We start from the raw sequence: 16,751 nt of genomic DNA on the forward strand, positions 1-16,751 counted from the left end.
TCCATTCTTAGAACCAAAAATTTCCCTGGCTTATCAAATGGTTGGCTTCTTCTCATTTTTTAGACCTTCATTGAACCATTTACCTTTCGTCTTTCCTCATTTTACCCTTTTTTTGTTCATCCCTTTAACCAAATTAGCTTGGACATATCTGAGAACTGGAGGCTGCCTAATCACCATGAGAGATTCTGAACTCACCGCTTCCTCAGCTTGTCTCTTGTAAGCTTTCACCTTTGCTTGCAGTTTATCCACCAGATCCTGGAGTCTTAGTACATTCTTGCGGTCTTCCTCAGTCTGAAATTATTATATTTTAAAGAGTGAGTTTCTTGAAAGTATAAATACCATCATATTTTGTTGTATGTTTGGTTTTCAATCCTCTGTGGACTTGGGTGAAAACCTAGAGAGGCCATTTTCCTTACTTGGTAAGTGAGTTCCTTTACTCTTCTTTCATGTTTGCGTAGACTCTTGACAGTTTCAACATTGCGCTTCTGTTCACCTTCAACTTCTCCTTCAAGTTCACGTACCTGCAAGAAAATGTGCATTTTAAAGACATTTATTATGATGCATTCATTTAATGGATTTCTACTCTTCAAATGTCCTATAGTACTTCTTTTACTCTGTTTTATTTGTAGTTATTGATACCCTAGTCTAATCTCCCCCTTGTATGTTCTTGGCAGCAAGGAATATCTCTCATTCATCTCTGTATGCCACACATCATCCAGTTGTGCTAGGTATTGAAAAATCATGCATTGGATTAGAATGAGGTGGGAAATGTGCTGATCAGAAGACTCACCCTGGCCTCCAGTTTCTGGATCTGCTTCTTCCCGCCCTTCAGGGCCAGCTGCTCAGCCTCATCCAGACGGTGCTGCAGGTCCTTCACCGTCTGCTCCAGGTTCTTCTTCATCCGCTCCAGGTGGGCGCTGGTGTCCTGCTCCTTCTTCAGCTCCTCGGCCATCATGGCCGCCTAAGTAGCAGTAAATTAAAACCATTCAGAAAACTGAGATAGCACATTAAGATTCAAATCTGACCACCACTGTGTTGCCCTCTGCTCACATCAGTGATGGCCTTCTTGGCCTTCTCTTCTGCATTGCGAGCTTCCTGGACAATGTCCTCCATCTCTCCCTGGATTTGGGAAATGTCTGTCTCCAGCTTCTTCTTGGTGTTGATCAGGCTGGTGTTCTGGTTAAAACATCACAATTAAAAATATTAAATACCTGAGAGAAAAATTAGGATGCCCGCTGTTCTAATGAAATCACAAACTAGTTAATTAAATTAACTAATTGGTATCCCTTCTTGTTACATAAAGTATTTCAGGTGCCAATATATTTTTAAAAGACAGTCAATGCTAGATGTCAAAATTAAGATAAGCAAAATATTCTTAATCCAAAAATATTAAATGCTTTAAATTTTATCCTCCATGAAACTATGAATAATTTTTTTTAAATAACACTAAAATGTGAGCAAAAACTTGATTTTCCTTCTTCTGTATTTTTCACTCTTCTTCTATTTTGTCTATTCACCTGGGTGTGCAGGAGCTGGACACGCTCACTGGCATCCAGCAGCTCCTGTTCTGCGATTTTCCTGCTCCTCTCTGTCTGCTCCAGAGTGGCCCTCAGCTCCTCAATCTCAGCCTGCAGCAGGTTGGCTCTGCGCTCAACCATGGCCAGCTGCTCCTTCAGGTCCTCCTGGCCCCGGAGAGCATCGTCCAGGTGCAGCTGGGTGTCCTGTGAGGTGAAAGATCATTGAGACATCTTGTTCTCAGGGCTTCAGCCACCCCAACTGCACTGGGACCATCTCTTGACCCCATTTACCTTGAGAATGCCTTGTGTGTTCCTGTAGTTCCTCAGGGCCTCAGCAGCCATGCGGTTGGCATGGTTCAGCTGGATTTCCATTTCATTGAGGTCACCCTCCATCTTCTTCTTGATCCTGATGGCATCATTCCTGCTCCTGATCTCAGCATCCAGCGAGCTCTGCATGGACTCCACCACTCTAATGTGGTTTCTCTTCAGTTGGTCAATCTCCTCATCCTTTTCAGCAATTTTCCTGTCAATTTCAGACTTGATTTGGTTCAACTCCAGCTGGATGCGCAGGATCTTCCCCTCTTCATGTTCAAGAGAGGCCTTAATGACAGAAAGGGTGATGTTAGTAAGGAATGGAAATATGTAGTATTCTAGAAACAGGAATGAGTTCCTACTTTTTTGCCACTGTAACACATCTTTATTCCATTTTTATAGAAATTTCTACAATGTTCTGTTGTTGGTTTTATGTATGTCTATCTCCCCAGCTTGATAGTGCCCTTGATGGCAAGGCTCTTAATTCATCTTTGTTTTCTAAATATATAGCATAGTTCTTGACATATAATTATGTTAGTTGTATACATGGTCAATTCTCCATTTCCATACTCATATGCAGAGTGAAAATTATTTTTCTTTTCTCTTGATTCATCAATTCTTGTGTGAAATTGACCCTAATTTTTCTCATAACTGTTTTTAGAGTGTACAATAATATGCCTACCTCTGCCTCCTCTAAAGCAGCCTGAAGTTCACACTTTTCTTGCTCAATTTGTTTCTTTAATTTTTCCAGTTCATGGATACGTTTCCCTCCTTCTGCAATCTGCTCAGTGAGATCAGAAATCTCCTCTGTTGGTGAACAAAAATAGAGATATTTGTTAATTCAGGGAAAGCATTATTTAACTACTTCTTAAAGAAAAGGTGAAATGTGCTCACGTTGCAAATTCTTATTTTCCCTCTTTACAGTTTCAAGTTGGTCTAAGGATTCCTCATAAGCATTCTTAATCTTGAACAGCTCTGTGCTGAGGGAGCGGGACTCCTTCTGGGAAGCTTCAAGTTCAGCATGAGTTTCTTCATACTTCTGCTTCCATTCAGCCAGGATCTGAGGGGCAAGTTATGGTCAAGAAATTTAGTGGAGTGGATACAGAGGCAGTAAAGCATCAAACAGACTGTCAAATTACAGCAGGAAGGTTAGGGAGAGGTGGGGGAGATAAGAGATCAACCAAAGGATTTGTGTGCATGCATATAAACATAACCAATGGTAGCAAGACACTGGGGGGTGAGGGCATATATGGGAGTGGGGGGAGGGGGCAATGGGAAGATATGTACACATGTAATACCTTAATGAAAAAAAATGGAAATAAATAGCCATGGGGGAAGGGAGAGAAATTTAGTGGATAAAGCTTAATGTAATGAAACCATTTATTCTAGCATCTCTGAGAATTAAGATGATCTGGGGTGAAAAATTATGATGAATGGGAACAGTAGAAACCACAAGAACACTGCCCCCCCCCTCCACCTACCCATGAAGCAGGAGCTACTGAGTATAGTCCTCAGATGGTTTGAATAAGGCACACTGTAAGGCACACTGATGTTAGCAGGCTATCTTGAATTGTATGCTGAGGCAGAAGCTTCTGCAGTGATTACCTTGTCAAAGTTCCTCTGCTTCTTGTCCAGGGCTGCGCAGGCGGCATTAGATCTCTCCACATCAAGCATGAGGTCCTCCACTTCATTCTGGAGCCGCTGCTTCGTCTTCTCAAGGGAGGCACACTTGGCATTCACAGCTTCTACATGTTCCTCGGCGTCCTGCAGACGCTGGGCCAGCTTCTTCCTGAAAAGTGAAATGGGGACAATAGAAGTGGATAGTCGTCAGCAGAACTCGGTGTTCAAAGTGGGTACAAGAGAGTGATTTCCACAGTCAGACTCTTATTACCATGCTTTTCAAACTTGTTTTGGAGGTCCGGTTCTGTATTAACTCATTCCCACTCTCTTACCAACCAAATGCTAAAGATAACTCAAATTTCAATATCTCTGTACTTCATACTAGTAGTCTGACTTTTAGGCAATCCAGGATCAGCCCAATGCAACATTTTACCCTTCAAGGTAGCTGACTCATTAGTCCTTTATAGAATCTTAATAGCTACCTTGAATTACTGTTATATATATATATATATATATATATATATATATATATATATATATCTTCTCCACTGAATTTTGATCTCCAGAGGATAGAATTTATATTTTGCTAATCTTTGTACTAGTATTCTTGTAGGCTCTTATACATATTAAGTACTGAGATTTTTATATTAATTGAATGTAAGTAAAATATACTTTATTTTTGTCTAATTATATCCCCTATTTTCTTAGTTTTCATAAAGCCTTTAATAAAAAGCTTTCCCAAATCAATATAAATTTTGCTTTGAGAGTTCAACTCAGAATCTCTTCCACAGCATCCAACAAAGCATTATAATTCCAATGATATGGATGTATATTAGCCATAGATTAAATGAATAGATCTCTTCTTAAACTTCCTGTCCACATTTTCCCTCTTGGACTTTGTTTTGCATTGTATATTTATGAAACAGTTTTTTTTTCTTATAAGTACCACGCGCTAACCGATTGCACCACTGGAGCTCCCAGTTTTCTTCCTTATTTCAGAATTTTGTCTATTTTTATTTTGTTGTCTTTAATAATATACTTATGCCTCCACTTTTTCAATATAGCCATGTTTTCACATCTCAAAGGGAGGAGCTATGCTTTAAAGTTTAATTATTTTTCTTTTACAAACCTATCACCTTGGAGCAATATTTTTGTTCGTTGCTCAGAAAGAGGAGAGGCACAAGAGAGTATAATTAATTGTTATTCTAGCTACAACTGTCCCCCCTTTTAAAAACAACCATTCAGCTTCCTGTTCCCTTATGTCCTTTCTTAAAAAAAAAAACTAGTTTCCCCTAGTTTTTCCTTTGTTTTGGGAGCAATGGATATTTGCTCACTTACTAGAGGTAGAAGATGCACTCTGTTAAGAGAGATGCTAAGTCTAGAACATACTTGGCCTCCTCCAGCTCCTCTGTGCGCTGGATGGCGTCCGTCTCGTATTTGGTCCTCCACTGGGCCACCTCGCTATTGGCCTTGGACATTGCCCTCTGCAGCTCGGCCTTGGCTTCCTGCTCCTCCTCATACTGTTCCCTCAGCAGGTCACAGTCGTGACGGGAAGACTGCAGGGCGTGGGCCAGAGCACTCTTGGCCTGAAAACAGAGATTGGCAATTTAATGGTATATATTTAAAGTTCTATTTAGTACATACGTTCCTATAGGTCACCAGAAGAAAATAAGGATAATGACCAAAACAATGAAGAGTAAGGCTTACCTTTATCTCCTCTTCAAGTTGCCGTTTTAGTTCCTCAATCTGTTGTGTGAATGCTTGTTTGCCCCTTGAGAGCTGAGAAAGCATCGAGTCCTTTTCATCCAGCTGGCGAGAAAACTCACCTATAAAGACCAAGATCCAGAAAATTATGAGCTATGGAAATTAAAGCTATAACTTAATGAAGCAGAGAAAGGGAACTTAGTCAAAACATGATGGAAAGTATACTTTACAACAAACCACCAACATTCACTTCAATCCTGACAAAAAAGTTTATGTAAAAATGAGAAGTATGGAAAACTTTGAGGCAGATTACATGCTTATGAACAACACAAATATTTTTTGATCTTTTGATCACTGTAGAAATTGTTAAGAAGCATGTGAAAAGTAAATCAAACCAACAGAACATTCTAGTGCCTTTTAAAAACTAGTGTTGTACTAGTTTATCTTCCATTGAATCAAAAAATTATTCAGTAGAAATAGGAGACTTTGAGTAGTTCCCTTTGTAAGTAGAAGTAATGTTCAAAAGGAAATTGTGGAGTCATTTTTATATTAAGAAATGGTCAAGTATCGTTTCATTCTCAGAAGGAGTTGATGTATGAGATAACTGATCATATCATAAACAAAATGGCATTTATTTCCAATTCTTTAAGCACCATAATTCGGAAAATACATTATATTAAATATAGAGGAAATGAGCATCCAAGGTAAATTTGTCATTGAAGGTCAACACTAGTAAGTGGCCCACCTGATTCCGTTTGCAGGCGAGCTCTCTGAGCCGTCAGGTCGTTGATCAGCCGCTGCTGCTCTTCTTCCTTTGTCTTAATTTCACTCAGTTGATCTTCTAGAGTGCGGCACATCTTTTCAAGATTTCCCTGTGGGCAGAAGACATCTTAGGCAAGTTTGGGGACCATAGAAATTGTTATTAATCCCAAGCATTCCATGGGAGCTTCAGTACTCATCTATTTTGAAAATCCACTACTTTTACAAAGTAAAAAACAACTGAGGCCTTAGACTGTGATGGAAAGAGTAACAAGATACTACTTGTGAATTTGTCTTTACTCAACTGGCTTATTTGTAAGAGAGTAATTATATTTGATTCAGCTCATGAGTTCTTTTTGAGAATCAAATTATGTATGTGTGCTTAAAAGAAAAACAAAAAGCCTAATCAAGGTGAGGTGTTTTTAAAATCTCAAAATGTACAGTTCAATTGTATTTTTTTGTTTGAAAGAGCTTAAGTTTTCACTATGCATATTCTTTGAATGTGACTTCTATAAAGAGTAAGCACTTTGCCCTGTCACACCTAAGGCACCCCTCCCTCTGATCAGTCTCTTGCCAGATTTCTTACAGAAATCTCTTAAAGATATTATTTCTACTTTGTCTGTTAGCTCATTTTGTGCAATAGATTCCACAAATGAATGAATCATATGATGTTTTTCTTTCTCTGATTGGCTTATTTCACTTAGTATAATGCTCTCAAGGTACCATCATGACTGTACCTTGGCTTTGGAGACACTCTCCATGTTACTAGAGAGGTCATCGATCTCCATCTTCATCTCGCTCTTCTCCTTCTCCAGCTTCTGCTTGACCCTCTGCAGGTTGTCAATCTGCTCCCCGAGCTCGGCCACACTGTCTGCGTGCTTCTTCCTCAGGGTGGCTGCTGTGGCTTCGTGCTGCAGGGTGGCCTCCTCTAGGTCCCTGCGCATTTTCTGGAACTCAGCCTCCCTCTTCTTGTTCATCTCAATCTGGGCTGAAGTTGCCCCACCGGCTTCCTCTAGCCGCTCACTGATCTCCTCCAGTTCCCGGGAGAGGTCAGAGCGCTGCTTCTCTGCTTTGGCCCTAGAGGCCCTCTCAGCCTCGATTTCCTCCTCCAGCTCCTCAATGCGGGCCTGGGAGTGATGAAAAGCACAAACTTAGTTTGTGTTAGTAATTTTATCATGTTGAATTCCACTGACAGAAACCAGGTACTCACCTGTAACTCCTTGATCTTCTTCTGCAGCTGCATCCCAAGGGCCTGTTCATCTTCAATCTTGCTTTGCAGATTGCTCATTTCAAACTCTTTTCTATTAGAAAAGCACTGTTGTAAGTCACATAAATACTAATAGTATTTCCCCCAGTAAACTTTGGTCTTTGCTGCTTACTTTTTAAGTTTTTCATCAAGTTGCTGTTTGTCATTTTCAACATCCATTGTGGATTCTTGGGCCAATTTTAGGTCTCCCTCCAGTTTCCTCTTTGCTCTTTCTAGATCCATCCGGATTTTCTTTTCTTGTTCCAAAGATCCTTCAAGCTAAAAGTTAATAATCCATGAATATAGTTCCTGGCATGTTACCACCTTTTGTCCCAAGTTGAACTTATAAACACTTAACTCATATATAACCAGCAAATTATTTTGATTTTTTTCCTTTGAATTAGACAAATTTATCCCACCTATTACATTTTATTGCTATTTATCTAGTCCAGGGATTCATCATTTATAAAGTAAAATGCACCTCATTAGCACATTTTTACAGTAAACTACTAGGAGACCTCTTGTCCTCTCTGTCTCCCTACTGGAATTCATTGTGTTTAATGCTTTGCCACATAGGATAAACACCATAGCAATATTTCCAAACTGTGACCTTTGTCAAGTCCTCCCTTACTCAGACATTTATAGCAGATTCTCCATTCAATATCAGAATATGTTTGAAGCCAAATTTATCTCCCATGTTCTCTGTTTGGAATCCCCTTTGTCCTTGTGAGAGAAAACCTTATGGATAATTATTACTTCTTTGCTCTTACTACACTTCTTGTTTAGAGAACCCTCTCTCTTCTATGTCTTCCCATAGCCTCTCTTCTTTCAAGCCCAGATAAAGACCCATTTTGTTTATAAAGTTTTTTCTTCCTTCCTTCCCCCTAATTTGTTTTGCCCATATTATCTGTTACAACTAACTTTATTTTATTTTATTTTATTTTATTTTATTTTATTTTATTTTATTTTATTTTATTACTTATATGTCCATATTAGTTCTTATAGCAGGGTTAGAGGCCCGGTGCATAAATTTGTGCATGGGTGGGGCCCCTCATCCTGGCTGGTGCTGGGGGAGGGACTGCAGGAAATTGGCTGGCTGCGGAATGTTGGCTGTGGGAGCACACTGACCACCAGTGGGAAGCTCCTATATTGAGTGTCTTTCCCCTGGTGGTCAGGGTATGTTAAGTGACTCGTCAACTGATCGTTCTGGTCGCTTGTCATAAGGGTTGCTTAGGCTTTTATACATATAGATAATATCCTATACTGTGTATTCATTTGACACTCCTGGAAGTACTCGTTACACTGTAAGAATCCAAACTCATGCCCACTTAGTTATAAAATAAAAACATAATTTTACATGGTGTTAGGCTTACATCATCCACTTGTTGTTCAAGCTTGGTTTTAGCTTTGGTCAGGGTGTTGACTTTGTCCTCTTCTGCCTGCAGGTCATCCAGCGTCTGCTGATGGGCCTCTTGGAGGGCCTTCTTCTCCTTGGTCAGCTTAGCTATGGTTTCATCCAGACCTGCCATCTCTTCTGTGAGGTTTTTCACCTAGAAGGTCAAGGAAGAGATTGTCTCTACTATACAGCAATTTATTGGATGGTAAAATCTCTATATAGTATAGCAGAATATGCCTCTTACCTTGTTCTCTGTGGCATGTTTCTCCTTTTCAACCTTGGCCAGTGTCAGCTCAAGGTCATCAATGTCTTTCTTCAGTTCTGAACATTCGTCCTCCAGTTTCCTCTTCTTGGCCGTCAGCTCAGCATTGATCTCTTCCTCATCCTCGGCTCTCTCAGTCACCTCTTTGATTTTGGCTTCAAGCTGGATTTTAGTTTTGATCAGCTGGTCACACCTTTCCTCTGCATCAGCTAAGCTATCTGCTTCCTAAGAAGGAACAATAGATACTTTTATATTTTATTTCTCTGCATATTTTCAGATTATATTAATATTTTGAAAGCAAACCATTAAGTTGTATTTTAAAACATTAGGTTAATTTTTATTAGCTTTCCATCATTTAGGAAATATTTATTGGACAGTTACCTCACTGACGATAAAATAAAGGAATTTAAGTCATGGTTCCTAGTAAAATTATGACACAGTTTTATTTCTAATGATAGTACACAGAGCACACCACCTCAAAATATGGCCCTTGGGCATACTGAAAATCATAAGTTGAAAGAGTTTGAGAAAATGGCAGAAGGAAGAAGGTTGTTTGAACTCCTCCCCTCATCCTTCTTTCCATAAATTTCCCATGTGAGGAGGAAAGGAGACATTTTTATCACCAGAGATGGGGAGTTGGGGGCCAACAAAGTTGTATACATAAGCCTTATCAAACTAATCCTTAACTTTTTAGTTACCTCTTCACCATTAACTACCTTTAGCACAAACCCGTGTGTCTTGTTGATTCTTTTAGTAATATTGTATATGAAAATTTATAGAACATTCTAAGCATTTGTGAATTAGAAAAGGTTGATAATAAGTCTCTTGGTAAGATGGAATCTAGAATTTCCCCTACCAATTGGTTAAATAAAATTTTAGCATCAGATTATAAAAATGGGTTTTGACACTCACAGATTGAACCTGCAGTTGTAGTTCGTTTTTCTCTTGCATCAGAGCAACCATTTTTTCTTCCAGCTCTTTTCTCTTGGCCTCAGCCTTTGCAAGGTTTTCTTTGGCTTTCTCAAACTCTTCCTTCATGTTGGCCATCTCCTTCTCTGTTTCGGCACTCTTGAGGAGGGGCTTAATCTTGAAATACAGCTTCATCCAGGGCCAGTGCTTCACATTCATGAAGGCACGGACATTGTACTGGATGCAGTAGATGGACTCTCTGTGATAGGAGCAGAAATTTTCAAAGTCAGGTTATAACAGGAATAAGAATTAAAAAGTCTGTGCTGATGGAGTTTAGTAAAGTATCCCTATTAATACCTTCTCTCCACCATCTTCTGGTACTCCACTCTTGCCAAGAACCCTCTGCACCTGGCCTGGGTTCGGGTAATCAGCTGGGCCAGCTTTTCATCTCGCATCTCCTCTAGGAGTCCCAGAAGACCAGCTTTGAAAAAGACCTGTGTATGATCAGAGTTGTAGATCAGATACTTTACAAAACTTCAAAGCGACAGGAATAACATTAGGTAGACTTCAGAGACTATTACCTTGGTGTGACCAAATTTATATTGATTGTGGTCAATGTCAATGGACCCAAGAAGCTTCTCAGAAGCCTTCTTACTGTCAATGAATTGTCCTTCAGGGATAGCACTTGCATTTAATACCTTGTATCTGTTTAACAAAGAAATTATATAGCTTTGTTATGAACAAGAGGTCTTCCTGCCTTATTATAGAAACAACATAGCTGTTGAGTAGTATAACAAACATCAACAAGAAATCATATCTACCTCTTTATTCTCCATACATTCAGAATGTCAAATTTTTGGTATTTCAATAGACTCAGTTAAATTTTTTCCATATATATATGCTTTCATGTCTCTGGGTCTATTTTGTTTGTCAGTTTCTTTTGTTTATTAGATTCCACATATAAGTGATATCATGTGATACTTGTCTTTCTCTGACTGGCTTATTTCTCTTAGCATAGTACTCTACAGGTCCTTCCATGGTATCTCAAAGGGTAATAGATCCTCTTTTTTTACAGCTGCATATTATTCCATTATGTAAATGTAGCACATCTTTCTTACCCACTTATCTATGATGGGCACTTGGGCTGTTTTAGATATTAATTATTATAAATAATGCTTCTATCAACATAGGGGTGCATATATTTTTTCTGATTGGTGTTTTGGGACTTAGGAAATATTCCTACAGGATCACTAATGATCCTTTCACTGGAAAAATTAAAGTAAATAAGATAAATCTCTTAAAATAATTCATGGTGAGAAAGTCTGACCTCTGTTTGAAGTCTGCATAAACGATTCTGCTTGGAAATCCCTTCCTACAGATGCGAATGCCTTCCAGCACACCATTACACCTCAGCTGGTGCAGGACAAGTTCATGCTCCATGGCCCCTAAAACAAAAGATACGCATGCCTCATTTCATGGTCTAGCACAAACACATGGCTTTGTCTGGATATCAGAACTGTCTTACCGGGAGTTTTGGTTTCATTGGGGATGATGCACCGCACAAAGTGGGGGTGTGTGCTCCTCAGGTTGCTCATCAGCTTATTCAAATTTTCCTGTGAAACCATATGAAATTTGTTTTAAAATGTATACTATTTTCAGACATTCATATATGCAGACATAATCATGCTCCATGGCATTCAGATTTTGAAATCTACTTAAATTTTTAATTATTTTTACATTTTATTTTTCAATTACAGTTTATATTCAATATTATTTTGTATTCGTTTTAGGTGTACAGCATAATGGTTAGACAAGCATATACTTTACAAAGTGTTCCCCCCAATATTTCCAGTTCCCATCCAGATTAGAATTTGCAGAGTTAGCTCTGGAATTTCCACATTCCTAAAATGGTCTTTTATTGCCTACTTTTGTGCATTATATATAGAGATTTTTGTCTCTTAGGTGTTTGAAGTTGTTTACTAATGTTGAGTGTGATAAAATAAATTGTCAATTTAGTATAACATTCTAAACATATGGAAATACTTACAGCCATTCTTTTTGTCCAGATATGTGATCTGGTTTTACAAATAAGTCAATGTCTTTCTCCAAATCTCCATTTCTTTCTTTACCTGCCTTGCAGTTGTATCCCCTTCCCTGTCACATACTTATTCCTTATAGTTGGAGATCTGTGTCCTCCTTCTGGTTCCACAGTAAGTGGCCTTTTAATGCCTTGTTCTGGGAACTGGCAGAAAACTGACAGCTATGTTACCAAGTATGAGATGTTTTCCAAGGAAATCCTGATTATTTGGAAAAACTAGAGCTTCAGTTTTTGCCAATTGGATTGTCAAAAGTAAAATAAATTTTCCTTAAAGGGCTATTTTAAAAATCATACCTGGGTTTCTCTCTCTCTCTCTCTCTCTCTCTCTCTCTCTCTCTCTCTCTCTCTCTGTGTGTGTGTGTGTGTGTGTGTGTGTTGTTGTTGTTGTTGTTGTTGTTTTTAGATCAGCTTCCAATTCCTACCACTATTCTATCCTCAGATTTTGAAATCTACTCATTTCAGTCTATGCCAGTATTTGCTTAAGCACCTGCATCATTTGGAGGCTCCTAACGGCTCAAGAAAATGTAATGTTTTGCTTACTCCTACCCCATTAGAAACTTTTGAGTGTCAAATGACCTCACTTCCTGGACCCCAAATTGAATTTTACCATCTGATACTTATTTCTGCAATTCACGCTCATCTCTCCTGAGGCCTGTGTCTCCAATATTATACTGAGTATCTCTTCCAAAGTGCCATAAGACTCAGTTCTACCTGCTGACCTCTCCCCTTGAGTCATATCCAATATTATAATCCTTCCAACATTAATTCCCCTTTCCCACACAGTAAGATGAAGTTTAATTTCCTGAATTTAATTAGAGAAAATGAAGTGTGTACCCTGAAGAGAGCAGACACGGTCTGGAAGGAAGAACCCTTCTTCTTGGCAGCTTTCTTTCCAGCAGCAGCATTAGCCTCTAAAGGGAACCAAGAAAGCACAACAGTCATAGTACAGGCTTCCTCGCGTGAGGTTTCAGACATTCAGTAAAAGAGAATTCTATCGAAAATTACCTGCTTCAGCAGCAGCTGCTGCATAGGAGAAGAGGTAGGCGAGAGTCTTCAGGGAACACTTCTGGTACAGGGCAAGCACAGTCTCATTCAGGGGGTCCTTGTTCTTATCCAGCCAGCCGGCAATGTTGTAGTCCACGGTGCCCGCGTAGTGCACCAGCGAGAAGTGGGCCTCAACCTTGCCTTTGGTAACCTTGGGCTTCTGGAAGTTGTTGGACTTTCCAAGATGCTGCTCATACAGCTTGTTCTTGAAGGAGGTGTCTGTGGCCTTGGGGAACATGCACTCCTCTTCCAGGATGGAGAAGATGCCCATGGGCTAGAAGGAGCATAACAGTATTCAATACCAGTCTATTCCAATGACTCCATTGTCTGCAGGAGCCAAAGCCACTTTGGTGCTGTTACTCTATTACTGTGCACACTGGGCTGTAAGTGCTGTGAAAGTAAGGCCCTTGGTCTGTTTTGGTACAATGACAGAGCAGCGCTAGACATATGGTATGTGCTTAATTTTTGTTGAACAACAATACATGGAATGAGATTATGTGTATATCAAATGGTAGTGTGGTGGTTGCCAGAAGGAAGGGGGTTGAGGGAGGAGGGGGTCTTAAGATGAAAGGAGAAAAATTGACTTGAGTGGTGGGCACTAGGTGCAACATAGAAACACACACCTGAAATCTATGTTCATGTTGACCAATGTCACCCAATAAATTTAATGAAAATTTTTAAAAATCATGTGTATATACATGTAGCTCACTTTTAGCAATAGGTTAACCAAAAATTTCATGTACATAGACATCAAATAATATAGTAATATTTTGAAAAATCATCTGTATTTTTCAGTAGCCACCTCCTTCCAACTTGACCAGTGATCAAAACATTATGGAAAAAAAATTTGTAAGTTAATGTTGTTTTTACAGTGACATTGAAGCCCATTGCTCCATGGGTCTTTGGACAAACCAGAAGGGTATGAAATGCTACAGTCCCTGCTGGGCTCTCATCATATTCTTGGGAATAACTGAGCCCTGGAATTTTAACCACCCAGGCACTCCTCTAGGTGTCTGAACAGATTCTGGGTGCTTTCCAAACACTTAGCTTTTATGCACAAGGGGATTCTACTATCAGAGGGACAGTGAGGTTAGAGGCAGCAACATGTTAGCAGGGAAGAGTGGAAAGAGGTGATGGGCCCACGTAAAGAGGAGCTATCCCTGAGGAGCAGTATTTATTTCTTTACCTTCTCAATGAGCTCAATGCAGGCAGCCAGGTCCATCCCAAAGTCAATGAACTCCCACTCGATGCCTTCCTTCTTGTACTCCTCCTGCTCCAGCACGAACATGTGGTGGTTGAAAAACTGTTGCAGTTTCTCGTTGGTGAAGTTGATGCACAGCTGCTCCAGGCTGTTGTACTAAATAAGTATAAAATGCAAATTACCATCAATCTTATAATAAAAGCTTCTATTGGATAGGAGGTTTTCTTAATTGGTAAACCCAACTGCCCTCAGGATGGTATGTCTTTTTTACTGCTGTGGGTGAGGAAGTGTTAGCACCCTTGTTAGAATTATCTCCTAAGTAGGAATAAACAGGTCTGAATGATACTTCTTATGCAATAAAACAATTATTTGGTTTTCACAATATATATTTTTAGTTATAGGTTTCATGGTAATTTATCTCTTTATGATTATATTGTATAACTACTAAGGTTGGTACATATGAGTCACTATGATCTGTGTGTGTTATTAATAATAGGAATAAAAATTCAATAGCTAACCTTTGTTGAACATTTACTATATGCTAGACACTGTGCTAAGTGCTTATATAAATTATTGCATTTGATCCTCACAGCTGCCTTTTTAAGGTGGTACTGTTTGCCCATTTCATGGGTGAGGAAACACTGTTATAGAGATTATGTAACCTGAGCAAGATCCTGCTGGTTAGGGGAATGACCGGGTTCCAAAACTTTGACACCACAGCCAGTGTTTGTACCCAGTATTAGAACTTGAGGAGATCTGCTATGCTTTACTACTCGGGACGCCTAGACCTAAAAATAATTGTGAGTGCTATTGTGTTAGAATAGTGTCACCATACACAGAAGTCAAAGAAGTTCTGCCTTACAGATGAACCTTGCAAGCATTATACGAAGTGAAAGAAACTGATCATAAAGGGCCATGTGTTGTATGGTTCCACTTCTATGGGATGTCCAAAATAGGCAAGTCCATAAAGACATAAAGGAGATTAGTGGCACCAAGGACTGGGTGAGCGAGAAGTGAGGAATGATTTAACAGAATAGGGTTTCTTATTGGGGTGATGAAAATGTTCTAAAAATGATTATTGTAATGGTTGCACATATCTGCAAGTACATTAAAAACTATTGAGTTAAATAAGCAAATTTAATGGTATGTGAATTATATTAATAAATCTATTTAAAAACTCAAAGACATTGCAAGTATGCAGTGTTGTTAGTTTTCTTATTTTAAAAAAAGTGTGATATGTTCTTGTTCCTGCTTGGTGCCAGATTATTCCTTCCCATGTGGGCTTGGGAATTTCTGGAAATGCTCCTATTCCTAAAACTCAGAAAGATTTCTCCAGTGTCTACCAGTCAGGAAAAGGTATAGGAATTCTACTTGTGGGTCAGACACATCTGAGATACTGCTGTCAGATAGAGGACTTCACTTCGGTACCCTTGTTGCTTAAGATATATTCAAGGTAGTCTCTCTCAGGCAAATGAATTTGAGTTACTTTTCAACACCACACCCTTCCTCTATACCTGGATATTTCAGGACAGATAGGTGCCTTGAAATCTCCCTTTGAATTTGTCATTGTCTTCCCCACTGTCATCTTTGTTGTCCTCATTACCTTCTTTATCACTTACCGAGTGAGTACTATGTGTTTGCGGTTTATGCTTAGGGATTAGGATATAACCAGCTCGTAACTGGCAGAACGATCTTAGAAATAAGTGTGCTATTTGGAGTGATACGTGATTTACCTATCAGTCCTAGTTGAATTTGTTCTATGATTTGTCAGACACCATTCCCATTATCCAAGTTTACTTAGGTAGGAATTGACAGAGGTGGAGTTTGAGTCCAGACCTGTCTCATTCCAAGTTTGTGCCCTTCAATCTTCTTACACATGCCTATTTAGTTTGTATTACAGTTATTTCTCACAGACCTTTTTTCAATATTGATTTTAGCAGCATAATTTGTAAACTTCCCTGCTCAAAGTTTCTGATGACTCACATCAAAGATCTCAAAGCCAGCGATATCCAAGACCCCAATGAAGAACTGCCTGGGCTGCTTGGTGTCCAGCTGCTGGTTGATGCGGGTGACCATCCACAGGAACATCTTCTCATAGACAGCTTTGGCCAGGGCACCCACTGAATTGTACACCTTCATGGACAGAGTAATAACTTGCTGTTATTAAAGACGTTGTGAAGGCTTAGGATGTGTGTCATTCATTAAGGTTGTGAACTTACCTGCTGTACAGTCTGGCCTTTGGTGACATATTCATTGCCGACCTTGACCCTAGGGTAGCAAAGGGCTTTGAGCAGGTCAGCAGAGTTCAGACCCTGGAGATAGGCTGCCTTGTCAGCAACTGTAGAGACACAATTCAGGTACCCAACATGACCCACTCTTCATGGAGTGTGAATCACTATAGAAAGTCTGTGCAGGAGTACATTTCTGTATGTCCCATCAGAAGCTCAGTGGTAAGAGACATGAGTTTGGAATGGGATTTTTTGCCTAGATTCTCCTGTTAAACCCAAATGTAGCTACACTTTATACCTTCAGTGCCATCTGGCTCAGCTTGCTCCTCACGCTGCTTTTGCTTGAATTTCATGTTCCCATAGTGCATTACTGCACCTGTGAGCTTATAGATGGAAACTCTTTCCTCAGCACTGAAGCCCAGGATATCAATGGCACTCTACCAGGAGAAATAAGA

At 39.5% G+C, this 16,751-nt stretch overlaps 1 protein-coding gene across 1 annotated transcript in view; it reads right to left on the reverse strand.

Moving 5' to 3' along the window:
* Nucleotides 1–16,751, reverse strand: part of LOC311611596 (myosin-8) — a 111,238-nt gene that overhangs the window by 88,466 nt on the left and 6,021 nt on the right. Inside the window, exons 12-39 of the mRNA XM_084863902.1 lie at nucleotides 16,595–16,733; nucleotides 16,288–16,406; nucleotides 16,052–16,201; nucleotides 14,054–14,224; nucleotides 12,829–13,141; nucleotides 12,658–12,734; nucleotides 11,251–11,338; nucleotides 11,053–11,170; nucleotides 10,307–10,430; nucleotides 10,083–10,219; nucleotides 9,729–9,984; nucleotides 8,799–9,041; nucleotides 8,532–8,708; nucleotides 7,292–7,437; nucleotides 7,123–7,213; nucleotides 6,650–7,039; nucleotides 5,899–6,025; nucleotides 5,157–5,275; nucleotides 4,839–5,035; nucleotides 3,435–3,618; nucleotides 2,724–2,889; nucleotides 2,512–2,636; nucleotides 1,809–2,117; nucleotides 1,518–1,721; nucleotides 1,051–1,176; nucleotides 791–961; nucleotides 417–521; nucleotides 196–291 (exon numbers count right to left, since the gene is read on the reverse strand). Coding sequence (XP_084720028.1) covers nucleotides 196–291; nucleotides 417–521; nucleotides 791–961; nucleotides 1,051–1,176; nucleotides 1,518–1,721; nucleotides 1,809–2,117; nucleotides 2,512–2,636; nucleotides 2,724–2,889; nucleotides 3,435–3,618; nucleotides 4,839–5,035; nucleotides 5,157–5,275; nucleotides 5,899–6,025; nucleotides 6,650–7,039; nucleotides 7,123–7,213; nucleotides 7,292–7,437; nucleotides 8,532–8,708; nucleotides 8,799–9,041; nucleotides 9,729–9,984; nucleotides 10,083–10,219; nucleotides 10,307–10,430; nucleotides 11,053–11,170; nucleotides 11,251–11,338; nucleotides 12,658–12,734; nucleotides 12,829–13,141; nucleotides 14,054–14,224; nucleotides 16,052–16,201; nucleotides 16,288–16,406; nucleotides 16,595–16,733 — 4,668 coding nt within the window. The remainder of the gene's footprint in view (nucleotides 1–195; nucleotides 292–416; nucleotides 522–790; nucleotides 962–1,050; nucleotides 1,177–1,517; nucleotides 1,722–1,808; nucleotides 2,118–2,511; nucleotides 2,637–2,723; nucleotides 2,890–3,434; nucleotides 3,619–4,838; nucleotides 5,036–5,156; nucleotides 5,276–5,898; nucleotides 6,026–6,649; nucleotides 7,040–7,122; nucleotides 7,214–7,291; nucleotides 7,438–8,531; nucleotides 8,709–8,798; nucleotides 9,042–9,728; nucleotides 9,985–10,082; nucleotides 10,220–10,306; nucleotides 10,431–11,052; nucleotides 11,171–11,250; nucleotides 11,339–12,657; nucleotides 12,735–12,828; nucleotides 13,142–14,053; nucleotides 14,225–16,051; nucleotides 16,202–16,287; nucleotides 16,407–16,594; nucleotides 16,734–16,751) is intronic.

The sequence above is a fragment of the Pipistrellus hanaki genome (genome assembly GCF_964339955.1).
Source record: "Pipistrellus hanaki genome assembly, chromosome: 16".
NCBI lineage: Eukaryota > Metazoa > Chordata > Mammalia > Chiroptera > Vespertilionidae > Pipistrellus > Pipistrellus hanaki.